The sequence below is a fragment of the Bos taurus genome, chromosome 17 (assembly GCF_002263795.3).
Source record: "Bos taurus isolate L1 Dominette 01449 registration number 42190680 breed Hereford chromosome 17, ARS-UCD2.0, whole genome shotgun sequence".
Classification (NCBI taxonomy): Eukaryota; Metazoa; Chordata; class Mammalia; order Artiodactyla; family Bovidae; genus Bos; species Bos taurus.
Window position 1 is genome coordinate 63,349,888 of NC_037344.1, and position 18,320 is coordinate 63,368,207.

The window sequence follows — 18,320 nt, forward strand, 5'->3', positions numbered from 1 at the left end:
AGTGCAGGGGACACAGGTCCAATCCCTGGTCTGGGAAGATCACACATGGGGGACAGCTGAGACCGTGGGCCACAGCTACTGAGCCTACGCTCTCTCAGAGCCTGTGAGCCGCAACTAGGGGGTAGACCCTGCTTGCCACAATTAGAAGAAACCTGGACGCAGCAATGAAGACCCAGTGACGCCAAAAGCAGATTTTTAAAAACGTAAATATTAATATACCCATAAGGAAATACGGATGCACTGAATATATTTATTGCACAAATGGTTCCTTCAGCCCCATGAGTTACAGCTGGCTCTGTGCCTGCCAGGGACATCTGCTCACCCGTGCACTTGTTTGATTCCTGTCCCTGTTCTTGTTCAGCTTTGTAACTTCCCCAGGCCTAGCAGCACATCCTCCCTAGAGAGGATATATGTGCTGAGTGAGCAAAAAGAGTGAAAATCATTCACATACAGAACATGTGAGTAGTGGCTTCAACACCATCTGTTCTAAACAACTTGAACCTTGCAGGAGAATCTGCTGTAGAATGATTTACAAATCATTAATTTTACAGTAAGTACGAAAAGTTGCTTAAAATAATAAAACCAATATACACGATCAATAATTACGAGCTAAGAGTACGTGCTACACCAGAAATAGTTAAGACAGTGGATGCTCTAAATCTGGAAACAAAGACTGAGGCCCAGTTCAGAGAGGAATCATTTAAATATATCAGGGTAGAGAACTAGTGTAACAGAGACTGCCGAGTCCCAACCACTGGACTGCCAGGGAATCCCCTATAATGAACTTGAATGCTAATAAGACTGCTGCCAGGCTTCACAAACAAAAAACTCAAGGAAATAAAAAATAGTAAATACATGAGTGCCTATTTACCAGGCATTCTGTCCATTTTGAATTCTATCCCGGAGCTTGGACAATGTATGACTGCTAGTGATTCCCTGCAGTTTTACTTAGAAGAGGTTCCAGTGGAAATGAGAACAGAGACAATACCACTGACACAAGAAAGTGAAAACACCCAAACCCGTTAGAGATATGGACTGAATCAGTAAAACTTATTCTATACAACCCACTTTGCAGCAGTTACTAAAAGCAACAGTGACAAAAGCTTGGGAGCAGCGCCATCAACCAGGACTTTATTTCACATGAACATCTGAGAGGAGGAATGCAAACATGAGCATGCATAATGAAAGCAGTGCTCGGGGTCACAGTCAAAAGGGATGTAAGACGAGAAAATGAAAACCAGACTAAGGATGTAGTTCGCAGCTCAGTTTGTTTTTATGGCACAATAGAAATGAAAGGCAGTGCCACCCTGAGACTCGGGATTTTTAATAAACTCTGGTTTTTAATAACCTGGAACAGAGCCCTGTAATTAGTTGTAATTTACTGAGATATGGAATCTTGAGCACAATATAATGAAAACTGAAACCTCAGAGGAAAAATATGAAAAAAAAATACAAGTCATAAAAATATGATGATTGCTGCAAGGAACTTATAGCTATTTATAGAGATTAATCTAGGACTATGTCACATTGATAGAACAGTGAGAAGAGACATTTCTGGCTGATCTGCAGTTGAGTCTGATCTAGTTTCTTCAGGTTCAGTGCCCCTTCCTCTGGGGACATAAATCTCAAAAGGCTGCACATGGCTGAGCCCTATCCAAGACACTAGAGGCCCAAGGTGTCCTGCCAAAACGTTAGCCAGCCAGGTGACCTTTTGAGGCTCAGTTACATACATGTTGGGGTCACCCATCACCCCCAACAATGCTCTATGCAAATTCTACCAAAATGCTTCTAAAACTAGGAAAGACTCATTTCTCACCACCTTTTCAGAAAGCATCCATGGACGCCCCCAGACTGTCTCGGGGTTCATAGTTCTTTTCTTCCAGAAAACAAGACAAAATCGTTTTGGGACCACTAAATTAATAAACCCTGAAAATAATAAACTAGACCAAGACCCACAAGTTTGTTTTCAATAGAACAAATTTAAATGGCAATTTTAAAAACTGAAAAACTTGTCTCCTATCTGTAATTAAGAGTCCTCACTGGAGGTTGACAATTAGGGGTGAGACAACAGGAAACCCGTAGCCCGTCATGGAAGACAACTTGTAAGTCCTAGCACCGATTTAGAATCTAACATTATTTATCAACATATCACAAGACTGTGAGAGCACTGTCAACGTGTGACTATGAAGTCCCTTTCTGAGATAAAAAAGGCAGAAAAGGGCCTCCTGTATAGCCATCACAGCTTAAAGCCCAGCCAGACCCTCACTCCATTTAATCGTGGACCTGAACATTCATGGAACTATTTTACAGTGACCCGAACACTGGAACAGAGCCTGTACAACGGTCTGGCGGCGGCATATCAGAGACCTCACCATCCTCACTCTCTGTACCAACGAAGTCAGTTCCAAGCGATTCTGGGATGTCCATAAGGCTGAGAAGAAAGAGAAAACACAAGACTGATTAAGTCAGCAGTCGCTGGAGCATTAGAAATTAATCTCAAGAAACAGCTAAAAGCACCGTTTTATAAATGGCTGTTTTCACTTACAGCTAAAAAGTCTTTGACCCTAAGCCATAAATGAGGCACTCTGATTTTTTTTTAAGTACCAGCCCTAAATAACACTTCACGTGGCCCTGTGAGTCCCTGATCTGAGACACGCACTGATCCATGGTGGAGGAAGTTTAGAAAATGCTGTTCCTTGCACTCGAGAGCCCCGGCTGGCTAGGACACTGACATTCTGCAGAAGGTGTGGGACCTGCTCTGCTCCATCAGCTTCCCAGAGTCTCTGACCAGAGGGGCCGGCCTCTGTCTGGCAGAATGTTAGTGCCAGGGTGGCCAGGGTGGCCCTGGCCAAGGAGGGACAGTGGTGACATGCCTGCTGAGCCCTTGCTCACTTCCCTGGTGCTTTACTCATCAGCTCCTCCAAAGCACGGGTGATGGCCTTCGCTTCTCTGTGCTCCCCTGAGGTCCTGCACCAGGGGTCACTCAAGTACTTGGGGAGACAAAGAAGGAAGGAGAGGACCAGACGACAGGGAGGGGGTGACCATAGTGCTGAGGGCAGGAGAGGAAGGGACCCAGGTCCCGGTCACCCCGCTCAGCTGGGCACTGCTGTCCAGACAGCTAGGACCCAGTCCCACTGCACCTTCCCCCCTCACCAGCCGCCCCAAACCTCTTCCCAGATTGCTCTTTGTCCCAGACAGGGTCGCCAGGCACCAGCAGACCAGTCGGGACCTCAGTCATCAGGCTGCAGCGGCAGGAGCCAGAGCAAAGTTGCTGCAAGGTCTATTTGAGGCCCAACAGAGGATCGAACAGACCGTGTGTCCAGGCTCCCTACCAGTCAGGAAAGGAAAGGAAACACACGAAAAGAGGAGCAAGGAAGAGTCCAAGGTGCTGGGAAGTGGCCCTGTGCCTGGGGCTATGAACGGGGGACCAGGAGGGCAGGGCCGACTGAGCGGCTCCCTACCTTGGGCCGATAGCCCTGCTTGGCCATCATCTTCGCCTCCTGCTGCAGCAGGGCGGCCGTGAGCTGCTCTTCCCGCCTCGCCTCCTCTTCCTCCTCCTTCTCCTGCTGGTCTGCCTCCCATGCCTGCAGCTGCCGCTCTGCCACCTGGGCACCAAGAGGAAAGTCACCCTGGATGGGCCACGGGCAGGACCCTGCCTCCTATCTCGAGGGACAGCCTGGGGTCCCCTCACTGGAGCATCAGTGCTGAGCACCAGTGCTCTCGTGGGAAGGACACTCATGGACCTGGAGAGGTTATGTGTGTGGTCGTATGTACCTTGTGAAACACTCTGGATGTGGCCACGTGTTTGGAAGATTCTTTTGTGTTAACTATTAGGTACTGAATTGAATAAAAGAGACTTGGGGCCAGAGAGCCAAGTGCTTGCAGAGGCAACCAGGAAAGAGGTGAGGGGCAGGAACAGTAAGCATAGCTTTCCTAGGAGATGGAGGACCCAGAGCCTACAACCAGAAGGGTCAAGGTTCCAGTGGGAAACAAAAATGGATGCTCTGAGCTCCTGATTGTGGGCTTCCTAGACAAAGTCCAGGCCAGGCTGTGGAAGTAAGTCAAGGGCCCCTGAGCCCTGTGCCTTGATGGCACAGCAACCCCAACAGGGCCTGCTGCCCTTGCGCTTGTCCCAGGGCTCAGCCCCACCTGTGCTTCCAGCTCCTGTTTCCTGGCCGATTTCAGTTCCTCACTCTCCTCTTTCTCACGACGAGCTAACTCTCTTGCCTCCTCAAGATCTTGAATAAGTTGCTCTCTGTGTCTCAGGGATTCCTCCTGCGCCCGTCGGTTTTGTTCAATCTTTTCCTGGATCTGTTGTTGTCTTCCTGTCAGAACCTATCCTCAGCAGAAAGTAAGAGGGGAGGTTTTAGTTAGACTTTAACAGATGCCTCAAAAGTGATCCACCAACCGTGGACCACTCTGCAGCTGCAGCTACACAGCCACCAGCCTAATCCTCGGCCTCAGGCCCACATGCACCAGGCAAGCCTGCTGCAGGGTCAGCCCAGACAACTGGCTGTATTTCCCACACGCCCCCATCACACGCAAGGTGCACGTGGCCTGTGCGTGTGGAGACAGCCAAGCACCAGCAAGACCGGCAGGCAGGGCTGGAGCTCCGTCCCCACAGACGCACAGCCACAAGGCGACGCTCACTCCTTATCAGCGAGTGCCAGAAAAGCAAGAGCCACAAGCCACGCAGGCAGCCAGAGGTAGAGTCGGGGTCATCCCGCCAACCTTGTGGCTGTGAATTCACTGCTCAGAGCAACAGAAACCTGCTGTGCTTGATTCTGGAGGATTCGTCCAGAACACGGTCCAGTCTCGGGAACCACCTGCCATTCTGGACAGTCAGGCTCTCTGGACAGGACAAGTGGCCACAACAAGGAGGGATGTTTTAAATGGGAGGGAAAAAAGTCAAAAGATGCTGGAGAATATCTGGTATTCCTAGAAGAGCACCAGCTGGGACCCACGTTCCCACAGGTTCTGAAATGTAGCATGCTGGCATGCACAGAATACAAGATCCATTTTAAACTACTGTAGATGACTTTCAATACATGGAGAATAAAGGCTTTCTTCCCCAAAAGATTTCCTTTGAATTGGGGTGTGTCTTATAACAGACTACTTCTAAATGACAAATGAAACAGTCATGTTCTTTAGTCCGCTTCTGGTGTTGCACCCCAAGAAAAAATTCCTAAATATGAAAAAGGTTTCTGCACCAGGTGTTCATCGCAGTGTTTCTTAAAAGGCTCCAATTAGAAAAAAATGGACCCACAAAAGGAACAGAAAAACAAAGTGTAGTCTACCCACGTGATATATGTCATCACAATGATACTTACAAAGATACATATTAAAATGACAAATAGCTCAGTATAGTAAGTAATACATAGGAAAAATGTTATGCATAGAAACAGAAGCATAGAAGGAAATAAATAGTGGCTGTGGAGATGACGGGTCTAGGTGACTTTTTGGTTTTACTTTTCTGTACTGAAGTTTTTTTCTGGGAAACATATTACTTTTATGATGACATAAAAGACAACAAAATAACCTGAGGGGACTCTGTTCCCTGAGCATTTGGCAGGGTCAACACATGGTCACCAACCCCAGACACCTGCCCGGCCGAGCTGCGCCCCTCCCGGGATTACCTCGCTCATCAGCCGGTCTCGAGCACTCCTCTCGCGGGCCCACTCTGCCTCTCTCTTTTCCCACACTTCCTTGGCCTCTTCCCTAGGGAGACACAGAGCGGATGACAGCGGGCTCCTTACCACCGCCAGTGGCAGAAGAGAACCAAAGAACAATCAAGGCTCCAGGGAGCCAGGTAACGCATACTTTCTGCGGGGTCAACCTCCAGGTAAACTTCAGTGGATTACAGGTAACGGTAACTTCACAGAAAATACTACTGTCATAAGTACTTTTTAAATTCTCTTTTTTAACACTCCCTCTCCTTACAAAAAGCACTGGTGATGACATGCCCCCGGGACATTTAAACACAGAAGTGAATGAAACCACTGGGAATGGAGAGGAGGAGGGGCACGCCAGTGCCTGAGCTCTGTTGCCGTGTTCCTGCGGTCACTCTAGCTCACCGTGGTCCAGGCAGGTGAGTGGCCTTGACTGTCTGTGGCCCACCAGCCTGGATGTCAGGTTTAAACAGGAGGAGGACTATAATGCACTTAGCACTGTATCTGGCACACAGTAAGTGCTCAATAAGTGTTAACTGTTATTCCATTACTTCACTCTACCAGATGAAGTTTTAGGATCAAGACTCATTTATATAGGCCTAAGATGCATTCAAAAATGTCTCCATAATTTATAACAATTTCCTTTCAAATTTCTAAGATTTCAGATGAACAGATCCTTACTTTAAACCCCAGGGGTTTCCACCTTACATAACCCGAGGGAAACACCCACAAGCTAGGTCCATTAGCAAAGGTGTGCTCCTCACGAACAATGGACAGAGGAACAAGGATGGGCGTTTCAACAGCAGCAGACGACCCTCATGGTAACCTGCTGACCTGTGGGGACCGCGGCACAAGGGGACCTGAGGATGCCACCTCTCACCTCAGCAGCATCTGCAGCTCCGCCTCCCGCGCCCTCTCCAGCTCCAGCTGCTCCTCAATGACCCGCTTCATCCAGGCCACGTCGGCCAGGGCCTGCTCCCGCCGGGCCTGGTGCACACGCTGGTTCTCGTCCTCCTCCTCTAACAGCGCCTGCAGGATGCGCTTGTCCGCCTCCTTAGAGGACAGACGAGGAAGCGCAGTTACCACAAGTAACAGCCTCCCTCCCTGATCACAGGTCTTCTGGGAAGTGATTGCTCAGGGCCACTTTAGAGGCCACCAACGCCCAGGAGCTTTTCTCTGCCCACCATCGGGAGAGACCCTCTGCACCACACGCACATCCTTGCCCTCGGACACACCTGGCAGCCCAGCTTTCTAGAACACAACTTCAAGCAGTTCTACTGCAGAGGATATAAGCTACAGAAATGCTCAAAATGCTTCCTGCAGCTGTTCCATAAGAGGACAGCCACCAGGATGAGCGATCTCTCCTGTCCCATCTCAGTGAGGGAGCCCGTCTAAATACTTGCCAGAAACACTGAACAGCTAGCCAGAAAGGGCAAGCTCAGTTTAAGAACACTGGTCTTGAGGTCTGAGGTGTACTGTTAGGTACTGGGTTGAGCAATGCCACATCAAGTACATTCAAAAACGAAACCAAGAAGCCCCAAACCCACCACTTCCCTGAATGTGTATGGCTCACCCCTGAACAACATGGGTTTGAACTGGGCGAGTCCACTAACCACAGTTTTTTGTCAATAAGGATAGTACTCATATTTTTATTTTATAGATCTTTAATATTTTAATTTTATCTTGGAATATAGTTGATTTACCATATTGTGTTAGTTTCATGTATACAGCCAGGTGATTCAGTTATAATGGAATATATCCATTCCTTTTTAAAATCTTTTCCCATATAGGTAATTACAGAGTACTGAGTGGAGTTCCCTTTACAGATTTTATATTAACTAAGTGGGGGAGAAGTGTCTGACTAGAGATTACAGTATGCAGACTCAAAAGAACTGGGGTTTGAGTCCTGATTCTATCCAAACTGTCTTAGCTTCCTGCCCTTCAGTGAGTCATTTATCAGTTCCTATCAGTTCCTTTGTTTTTGAGGCAGAAATAACAGTACACAGGTTTTCATTTCCATGGGGGTCAGTGCCCCTAACCCCATGTGGTTCAGGGGTCAACTGTATATCCAGAAAGATGTATACCCAGACACCTCTGGGGAGGGGCAGGGATTGCGAGGGCTGCTGGTCAAGAGGGGATGACCCTTGGTGTTTTCTCATGAGAACGCACCCGTTACTAAGCAACAAAAAACGAGTTTTTCAAAAGAAAGTACAAGCAACACCAGACTGCCACTTCAGACTTACCAGTTCCTCTTGGATCTGCTGTGTGCGTCTATTGAGCTTCACATTATACTGATGTCTCAGGAAGCGTCTAGAAATGACAAGATATGGGTTGCCTTTAGTGCTTATGATCATAAAGAATTCTGCAGAGGTTAGACTGTTACTTTCTACAGATTGTATCCCTTCTGCTTTCAGGGTTACCAGGGCAAGCCTGAGAAAGTGAGAGGCTCGCTGGCCTGGGATGGGCAGGCGAGGGGTGGGGGCCTTCCCACACGTACCCCAGTTCCGCCTTCTGCCGCAAGGCTGCCATCTGCCTCCTCTCCTCCTCCAGCCTCTCCAGCTCCCAGCGCTGCTTCAACAGATTCTCCTGCTCCTTCTTCAGTTTGGTGGCCTGTGGTTACCGGACAGCAAACCCAGTTAGGCTCATCATCCCTCATCTCCCTTTCTAACAGACACGATGCAACAAGGGCGGCCTGGCCACCTGGTACCTGGGATCCCCTCCCACTTCCAAGGCACTAAGTCCTTTGGCCCAGCTTACTCAGTCATCCCGGCTGGGTCTTTCCCAACCCCGCCGACAAGAATGAAACCCTGCCCCACATGACCCTGCACTGCCCACGCTTACTGCAACTTAACCTCTGTCTCCCCAACCTGACACAGCCCCTAGCTGTATTCCCAGCAGCCAGTCTAGTGCTCAGGCACAAAGGACCCAGTTCTCGAATCACTGAGGCCTGGGGGAGGAGGGCTGCTCCCCTCAGAGTTGCTGGGCACAGGATTCTTGGAACAGCCTCCTGGACCAAAGATCCTCATGGTTTGTCCCAAGACCCCAAAACTACTAGCCAGGGAGAACTGTGGGCTGGCTCATCAGACTAAGTCAGGTCTACCAAGCACACACTGAACTCCGGGTTCCCAGAGGCCCTCAGACAGCAGGCCTCTAGTCACATCTGCGGGGACAGGTGTGATCCCCTGAGGGTTAGCGTTCAAGAATCCAGCACACAGCGTGAGTGTGGAAGAACCACTGGTGAGACCGCACGTCAGGAGAAACCAGCTTGGCTCCCCTTCTTAGAACCACCTCCCGGATGCCATCTCCGTATGGAGCAGCTTCTAAAATGCCTGTTTCCTCACAATGAGAGGCTGAGAGTGAGGAGGCCCTGGTGGCCGGGGCACGCCCTCACCTCCATCTCCTTCGCCTTCAGCTCTTCCATCTGCTGGCGCAGCACCTCTGCCTGCAGCTTACTCTCCAGCTGCCTCCTCTCCTCTTCTGCTTTCATCCGTTCCAGCGCTTCCCGGCGGGCCGTTTCATACTCATTTTCAAATCGTTTTTCCTTTTCCTCTTCAGCGGCTTCTTGCTGCATGGAGCCAAAGGAACGTGGGGGTCAGTGTCTGTAACACGGAGCCAGCGAAGACCTCACCACTAGTCATCAGGCCACAGGGCCCGTTCTTCACTCTGACACGTCTACACCTGAGCAGGCTATGCACTTATCGGCCGTGAGGCCTGGGCTCAGCTCTCACGGTGGGAACCATGGGCGTGGTGCTGCTCTCAGAGACGAGGCTGGGAGCACAGTGCCCAGCACGGAGGAGGGGCTCAGGACACCGGGTTCCTTCCCTTTCACAAGTCCACAAAGCACTTTCCAAAATGAACCCAGAGGCAAAGCGATGGGGCCACGAAGTGTGGACTTCCATCACCAGAGGTGCTGCTGTCAACCCAGGTTGAGAGTTTATGATGTAAATTATGTCCAAAGAGGCTACTGGCAGCAGAACCACCTTTAAGGATGCGCACTGCATCTACCATCGCCCAGCCCTGGACACCTGGTCTTATTCTGCCCCGAGAGTGATCACCTGGGATTCTTTTCTGTGCAAGAGCAACAAACACTCCGTTTTAACAGGTGTTAAGTAAACCGAGCAAAGGTCTATTCCTGGCCTGGAGTCACTGAGATGGAAAAGAAACAAATTCAAAGACTTGGAGAGAGTCTCCCAACACATAGCACACCTGTTTTTTTTCCTCTTTCTGCGTTTCCCAAGCATTTATCACATGCCTCTTGTGAAGGTCCGATTCGATCTGAGGATGAGAAGGCAAAAAATATAAACTTCCTCAGTGGTTCACAGGATGGATGTTCACTGCTGAGCCCTGTACCGTGGCCTGGAATGTGACCAGGTGTCTTACAAGGAAGTGCATGGTGACCCCAACATACATAGTCTAAATGCAAGTCAGTAAGAAAACCAAAGGACCAGGCAATTCTAAGCCATCTCAAGAACTGGAACAAAGTATCAAAAACTTTTCTCCCAGTCCCCTTGGAGCTGAGCTGACACTGAAATGGAAATCCAATCTCAAAGGCTACTGTGGTGGGTCTAAACCCTGTGAGGCCCCAGGGCAGCAAGACCTGGGTGAGGAGCAGACTCAACTTTTTGCCTGGCTCCCCAAACCTCCCTCTGCAAAGGAGCAGCTGTGAAAACACACACCACCTGTATCGATGGATGCAACAAATTTGGGATTATTAATAAGAGATCTGGGTTTAAAGAATCTTTTGGATCAGAAAATGAATCGTAACAATGTCCAAAGGCTTTTGTTTGGAAAATTGTTTATACAAGTTTTAAATTTTTCTCAACTTACAAACATAAACATTTGCAACTAACTTGAATGTTCTGAATAAACAACTGAGTACCTGACTTTGGAGGATCCACTGAAATCTACAAGTGGCCGAGGAGAGGTTTAGTGGTAACCACATGGCATACCAGAGCAGCCAGATACTCTATTATGACTGGCAACTTCTAAATATAGTTACGTGCACATAAATTAACACCACCAAATAAGTTGCTCAGAGGGTAAAGAATCTGCCTGCCAATGCAGGACACCCAGGTATGATCCTTGGATCAGGAAGACCCTCCTGGAGAAGGGAATGGCAACCCACTTCAGTATTCTTGCTGGGAAATCTCACAGACAGAGGAACCTGATGGGCTACAGTCCACGGGGTCGCAAAGAGTCGGACACGACTTAGAGACTAAATACAAATGTATACACAAATTGTAAACTGAACTAAATTAATGATTTCTGTCACGGGATTCTCTCCCTGTAGACCAGTCTCTGCTGAATGATGTCACCCCAGCCACAGTGCACCCTTCTCTCCTTGCCCCAAAGTCTTGTGGATCTGTCCCCTTTCTCCTGCCACTCCAGTTCTGACCATCATTCACCTGGGCTGCAGCCGCAACCCCTCAATTGACATCACCCCTTCCCACCCCCTCGACACTGCTGCTGCTCCCCAAAATGCAGCCAGGGCCCCACTGCACCTCTGCTGAGAATCTCGCAGGAGCTCCCAGGTGACTCCAGGGGAAGGCCACCCAAGGCTGTCCCAGGTGGCCCCATCTGCCTACCCAGCCTCCACTGTTGGGTTTCCCCCTTCCTATCAGATGTCCCAACCTCTTGCAGCCTCTTGTAGATGTTAAATAACCAAATGAACCAGATCTTCTGTGTGGAGCCTCTTTCCAAAGCAGCTGGAGTGATGTCTTTTTCATCCCAGCACAAGATGCAAATTTAAAAACAAGGCGAGCAACGTGATTTCATCTACTTAGGCAAACCAATGGGAGGATCTCTTTGGTGTTCACCTCTCGAAGTTTGGGGTTGTTCTTTTTCCAGTGTTCATACAAAAGTCGTTCAGCAATCTGCCAAGAAAACACAAAGAGGGGAGACTGACGTCGCTTTTGCAATCCATCCACGTTTCAGGTAACCCACAGTGAAGTCAGCTGAGCCTAAGAGCTCTTCCACTGGCAGCCAGCACCACTCCTGCCCTTCAGACCTCCCTCGGGCCTCAGGAGGTGTCTGGCTCTCAACAGACACAATCACGTGCTGACAAATGATTCATTTTTTTGGCTACGCCAATCTTAGTTCGCGATCAGGGATTGAACCTGGGCACTCAGCAGTGAGTGTGGAGTCCTAACCACTGGACCACCAGGGAGTTCCCACAAGTGACTCTTATAATGGTGATAAAAGGGGGCCAAAATCTGATGCTACAGATGGGTCCTAGATGCTAAAGATCTACTTCAAAATATACAGCAGGCTTAAAAACAGAGCTTGGAGACCACCACTACACATGACTACTTTGGAAGTTAAGTTAAAATACACCAGTCCCAGCCTTTCATGGGACCAGAGAACTAGAATAAAGAAAAAGGACTCAGATATAATGATTTAAGGAGCCCAAGAGACTAAAGATGACTCCTGGAAAATACACACGAAGAACGACTCAGAGTCAGCACTTTTCCCAGCTGGCTCTGCAGTGAACTGCCATCTCATAGCCCCTGAGGGGGACACCTCATGGCCTCACTGACAGGCTGGGGACTTGGGCTTCACAGCCTCCTAAAGAGCTACGCAAAGTTACCAGCTTCCTTTGCTCCTCTCGGGCTGCCTTCAGGTTCCCGTGCTGCTCCCGGATTCTCCCTTCCCTCAAGTTCATGCTCAGCCTCAGCTCCTCCAGTTGCCTGGCCAGCAAGTCCTGCTCCTCCACCAGAAGCTGCCTGAGTCTCTGCCGTCGGGCCTCCAGACGTTTCCTGCCCTCCTCCTTCATCTTCTCCCGCTGGTAGGCATGCATGCTGGGCGAGAGGGGCCACCATCAGCCAGGAGTGCTTCCAGCTGCACGGGGGCTGCATGGCTGGCTGTGTGGGTGACAGAGGCTAAGGCACACAGAACGTGGTGACCTGGGAAGGTGTCCTCCAGCCAAAGTGAACAGACCAGGTAATAGAACCACTATGCACAACAGAATCTTGTTCTTGAAAGAAAACGTATGAGAGGCATATATATGCACATACTAATATTATCTGAGTAGTTACCATGTACTACATAACCTGGATGGTTTTTATAGTAGTCATGACATAAATCCTATAAAGTAGGTTCTGTTTGAGCCCCACTTCACTGATGAGGAAACTGAGGCTCATTCATACAGCAAGTGACACAGTCAGAATTGCTATCTAGATCTGTCCGACTCCAAAGCCCATAGTCAGAATTGCTATCTAGGTCTGTCTGACTCCAAAGCCCATGCTTTTAACTTCCGTCGTTTCGTATGTATCTCTCTCTATAAAAATGGTTGTATGCTTGTATCTATATTTACACACAAACACAGATGAAGAAATGTACAGGAGGCTATGGACCAGACAGTTCACGGTGGTTCTCTCCTGGGGAAATGGGGCTACCAGGGGACTTCCGGATTCTACATACATGTCTCATCATCTTATCTTCTTCAGTCAAATGTGTTACTTCACTGATAACCTTTTTTTCCGTTTCCAGTTGGAAAGACATCACCATGCGAGTATCCATGGAAATCATCACATTTCCATGAGAGTATCCATGCCGGCCAGCCACCCTCCCCCAGGTCCTTGAGTCAGTCACATCTCCTGGCAGCAGGAGGCCCTCCAGCCCTAAGGGAAGGTGCTCACCGCACAGTTACCTCCGCTGGTAGGAGGCCCTGGAGCTCCACTCTGCCTGTTTGGAGCTGCAGATGTCGGACACCTGGAAGTAGCGGCTGTTCTGGTCCCACTGCTGCCGAAGATGTGCCTCCTGCTCCCGGCGGCGCTGTCGGGCAGCCTGCTGATCTGGGAGTCGCCGGCTGCACCAGGAGGAGGGCAGCGTGGGAAGTGCCATCTGAGGAGAACATGTTCTTAGGGGCACTAAGAACAGGAGCCTGCTGCAGCCCCTCATCCCTTTGAGGCCCGGTCCTCACCCCTGGGCTGCACACTGGAATCGCCTGGGCCCTAAGGCAGACCAATTAAGTAAAAAAAAATCTCAGTGCAGGCTCCCAGGCATCAGCATTTTAAAAATGACTTGCTACCAGGACCGCAAATCATCTAGCTGAAGAAGCCTGGACTGCACCCAGCTGTGAGCCTGACATCATTAAGGGCAGTGCAGAGGCAGGGAGCCAGTCCTGACGACACTGGACTAGACACTGGACTAGCACACGGGGGGTTTCTGTGCTCTGCCTAAGGTAACAGAGAGGATAACTGAAGGCATATGGATGTGGGCCAAGCCCTTGACTTATATGACCTTTTTCATTGTTACTATCGCCCTGTTTTTTTGGCAGCTGAGGAAACAAGTTCAAAGAGGTAAAATGACTTGCTGAAGATCACAAAGCAAGGAAGCAGAGGAAATTTAAACAAGAGCTGGGAGTCTAATTCATGTTAGGCTGGGATGAGGCCCAAGCTCTGTAAACTGCAAGACAGTACCTGTTGGTACAGTACACCAACATGCCCTGGCTGTGAGGTGAAATCAAAGTCGCTTGCTGAAATGAAACTCGTGTCCCACTCTTTGCAACCCCATGGACTGTAGCCCACCAGGCTCCTCTGTCCATGGTATTCTCCAGGCAAGGATACTGGAGTGGGTTGCCATCTCCAGGTGTCACACCTGGTAATGTTCTGGATGAGCATGGAGGGAGATCCCTCCTCCTACAGATGGGGAAACTACTACCCAGAGGGAAGAACCAATTTGCACGGGTCAAGGGGGCGATCTGGGGACACGGCCGGAGACTCGAAAGCAGAACCAGTCTCTCCGACACCTCCCCTCAACCACTCCCGGTCCAAAAGCTGCCCCAGGTGCAGGGTCTACACAGTGCCTGGCTGTGACAGTGCTCAAGGAGCTTCTGGCAAATAAACAAACTCAGAGTCCTCCGAACCGGGAGGAAAATCATCTGCGTCTATGAGTCAAGCTTAGCCTGAGGCTGCCAGGTCAAGATCTGTCTTCAGACTGTGGCAGGCCTGACAAACATTTTTCTTTGCCCCATAGGCCGCCTGCGGATAAATCTTTGCACGAGGATTGAGGAAAGTGAAGATTCCGGCCCCAGATGAACCATCAACAAGCTGGGAGGCTCTCTGAACAAGTCGCATCCCTCTCTCAGCCACATACAACAAAAACGGTTATAGAAGAAAGGGTCGGACCGAGGCCGCGCGGGGAGCCGAGTGAGGACTGGAAGCCGAAGCCCCGGGCGCCCGCGATCGCGTCCCGGAACGGCGGGCGCGCTTCCCGCCGCGCGGAGCCAACTGCGGCAGAGCTCTGAGGGTTCCGACCCCAACGCCGGCCCCCGACCGAGCCTAAACCCCCGACTCACGTTTCTCTGCGCGCCGGAGTTTCCCAAGACTGCCCCGGCCCAAGGTCCCGCAAGCCCCAACTATTCCCTGCCGGCCCACGGCGACCCTCTCGGACAGCGCTGCACTTACGCCGGCCTTTTCCCCGCTCGTTGCCGAGGCAACGGGCCGGCGATGGAGCGCCGCGAGGGCCAAGCCTCCTGCATCGCGATTACTCGGCGTGCATAGAGAGAAAAGAAGTCTGTGTTTTTCTGTGGTGCCCCCTCGTGGTGGGCGGGAGCTCAATCGCGGACATCGCTCGTCTAAGGAAAAGAATCCATTCACTACACCAAATTCAGGATGGTGGCTACCTGAGGGAGGCAGGTAAGCGTCGGGGAAAATCAGAGGGGTATAATAGGGAAGAGAATTATAAGCCAGTCGCCCTCAAACCTGGGTTCCCAAGAGAATCATCTGGAGAGTTCTGAAAAATCCAGATGCCCAAACCGGACTCCAGACAAACCCCATGGAGCACTCCGAGGGAATCAGTGGCTGTCTAAGCCCCCCAGGTGTGTTCAACGTGCCGCCAGCTCGAAGAACCGCTGGTGTAAGTAGGTTCGAGCTATTGGCAACTTTCTATTGTCTTAGGATGGTGGTGGGTTCAAGGGTGTTCCTTCTGTTAGTATGTTTTGTAACTCACATGCTACGTGTATCATTTTATGTACCAACTATTCTCTTAAAAAATAAAATTAAAAGATTGGAAATTCCCCGGCAGTCCAGTGGTTAAGACTCCCCGCTGTCACTGCCGAGAGCCTGGGTTCAATCCCAGGCTGGGGATTCAACCAGGAACTGGGTTCAATCCCAGTTCCCCAATCCCTGTCACTGCCGAGAGCCTGGGTTCAATCCCAGCTGGGGATTCAACCCAGGAACTGGGTTCAATCCCAGTTCCCCAATCCCTGGTTGGGGAACTAAGATCCCACAGGCTCTGCAGTGTGACAAAAATAAATGAAAAAATAAATGAAGAACAAAAGTGTTAACTCTTTTACTCATGCTCTTTTCATTTTCCCACTTTTGTCTTCATTTATTCTTCCCTTCACCCTTTCCTCCTTTTTATTTTTTATTTTATTTATTTGGCTGCCTGGTGTCTTAGTCGCTGGCACTCCCATTTTCTAGTTGTAGCTTGTAGGCTTAGTTGCTCTGCCACATGTAGGAACCTAGTTCCCCAACCAGGGATCAAACTTGGGTCCTCTGCATTGCAAGATGGACACTTAACCACCAGACCACCAGGGAAGCCCCCCCACCCCTGCTCCACTTCCTTCTTTTATTCACTTCTCTGTTTTTCCTGGATGAAGTATAATGTCTGGTTGAGCAGAGTGACCCCTGTTGCAGCGTCCACCACAACAGTCGTGTGGTCTTGGACAGGTCACTTCATCACTCTGAGCCTCCGTGTCCTCATCCGTGAAATAAGAATGTTCAAGTAATTGAAAAAGGAGCCTATTATTACCGGGAAGGCTGTGACACCTCCGTAGCCTATGCAAGTCACCCTAAACCTAGGCCAGAGCCGCCCACACAGCAAAAGAGCCTGATTAATAAATAGTTGTTGATGGGCCTCTTTGAGTGTGATGGGAACTTCAGAAATGTGTGAATTGTGCTGTGGGAGATGAGCCTTCAGGTCCTGGTTTTGCACCTCTTGGCAAGGGCCTTCCACTCTCTGGGCTTTAGTTGCCTCATCTGTATAATGGCCTTAAAGGACCAAACAAGCTCAACTACTGGGATCAAGGGCCTAGGGCTTAACTGACCTTGTCCTGGAAGCCTGAGGCCCCAGGCCATAGCCTCTGGCCTTTCTTCTGGGACAGGAGAAGCTTGTAGGTTGTGGAATTTGTCTGAGGAACCACAGCTTGTAGGTGGTAAGCCCAGCCTTGAACCCAGCTCTGTCTGATTCCAGGGCCTGGACTTGCTCTGCCGCTCCACAAGGTTAGGGATCATTACCTTCCCTGCTATGGTTCTAGCGCCCAGCACAGCGTAGTCATTTAACAAATATTCATCGAGAATGAATGAGTAGATTCCCCCCAACTTTGAGCCCCTAATTTTTCTCCAAGAGAAAAAGGGAAAGATGGTGTTGAAAGAAAGCAAAAAGAAAAACAAAAAGGAACTAACATTGTTTGAATACCTACCATGTGCCAAATGCTTTCAGATGTATTTTCTTGTGTAAGCTTCCCTCCAGCAGGTGAGGTTCCTGCCCTCGTTCTGCAGATAAGGAAACTGAGACTCTGAGAGGTCAAGCAAATCTCTTGCCAGCACCATGAGAGCCAGGATTTACATCCAACTTCCAGAGCTTGTGAACCTCTTTTCAGTCTGCTTTTCCAGAACTGTGTGGTTTACAGATATAACTCTTAAAAGAGGCCAGTAGATGTGGACCAGTTTAGCCATATAAAGTGCTCAGGAATATTAAATATTTTGTGACAGGTTGATGACTATGGCCCACAGAGGGGTAACCCTGGCAGGTAGCCATCAAGATGGACACCGCATGCACAGGCCCTGGGCCAGTGCACTGTTTCTTGGTGCTGTTCTTGGGCTTGTTTGGAGGTATTCTGGCAAGAGATGAGAAAACAGGAATGGGAGTGGCATGGTAACACCGGAGCGGCTTCCCTATTAGCTGAACGGGGACCGTGCTGGAGGCCATGCAATGCCCTTACATAAACAGCAGGTGGCGCTGCCGAGGCACATTTATCTAGGCTGGGTTTTCACAGCGTTTCACCAACCACCCTGGGTTCTCTCTTCATACCTAAGCTGGCCTCCCCGCCCTCCCTGAAGACAAGGATGTCTTGTAGATAGGGAAGCTCAAAGACTCTGGGGCTACAAGGCTGCCTCTCGGAAGTCCGGTTTTGTGTTTTAATAACAATAACAACAGGAATAATAATAGAGGTAGGTATTATCCATGAGAAAAAGGTGTAAAAGGACTTTTTCATCCGAAACAGTGGTTGTCAATAGGGGCCAGGATTAGGGGTGATTTTAATTTTTCTCTCTGGGTTTTTAATTTTACATTGGTCACTGTTATTTGTGTAATTTTATTAAAAATAAAGCATTGGGCGACTTGCCTGGAAGTCTGGTGGTGAAGACTTCGCCTACCAGCGCAGAGGATACTAGTTTGATCCCTGGTAGGGAAGCTAAGATTTCACATGCCTCTCAGCCAAAAATCCAGAACCAAAACAATAGAAGCAATATTGTAACACATTCAATAAAGACTTTAAAAATGGTCCACCTCAGAAAAAAAAAATCTTAAAAAATCAAAACTTTGGTTGGTTGATCATAACATATTGCACTTCCCCCATGCTTTACACTTAAGAGGTGCTTTCCATGCATGAGTCGTCCAACCCTGACATTCTGAATTGCTAGGAGA

At 49.5% G+C, this 18,320-nt stretch overlaps 1 protein-coding gene across 5 annotated transcripts; it reads right to left on the reverse strand.

Moving 5' to 3' along the window:
- Positions 1-187: 187 nt before the first annotated feature.
- On the reverse strand, positions 188-15,141 carry TCHP (trichoplein keratin filament binding). Of its 5 annotated transcripts, XM_010813930.4 has the most exons (14): positions 14,968-15,051; positions 13,591-13,621; positions 13,318-13,511; positions 12,256-12,466; positions 11,486-11,542; positions 9,876-9,944; positions 9,061-9,234; positions 8,167-8,279; positions 7,913-7,979; positions 6,550-6,722; positions 5,637-5,718; positions 4,150-4,335; positions 3,462-3,605; positions 188-2,431 (listed from the first exon to the last, which is right to left on the reverse strand). In XM_010813930.4, exons 3-14 carry the CDS (start codon positions 13,509-13,511, stop codon positions 2,399-2,401), a joined length of 1,503 nt encoding a protein of 500 aa, XP_010812232.1. In that variant the 5' UTR covers positions 13,591-13,621; positions 14,968-15,051; the 3' UTR covers positions 188-2,398. The 5 variants fall into 5 exon arrangements, with proteins under 5 accessions (XP_010812232.1, XP_015330955.1, XP_015330954.1 ...); XM_015475469.3 differs by lacking the exons at positions 13,591-13,621; positions 14,968-15,051 and adding an exon at positions 15,077-15,141; XM_015475468.3 differs by having other exon boundaries at positions 13,318-13,621; positions 14,968-15,057.
- Between the last annotated feature and the right edge of the window lie 3,179 nt (positions 15,142-18,320).

What these genes read in the sequence shown, in the direction of transcription:
- TCHP (XM_015475468.3), bottom strand. Translation starts at nt 13,568, where the DNA reads ATGAGGGGCTGCAGCAGGCTCCTGTTCTTAGTGCCCCTAAGAACATGT. An exon ending in AGGGCCTCCTACCAGCGGAG is followed by an intron (nt 12,467 to 13,317) that starts GTAACTGTGCGG and finishes CCTCTCGCCCAG; the next exon opens with CATGCATGCCTACCAGCGGG. An exon ending in ACAACCCCAAACTTCGAGAG is followed by an intron (nt 9,945 to 11,485) that starts GTGAACACCAAA and finishes TCTCATCCTCAG; the next exon opens with ATCGAATCGGACCTTCACAA.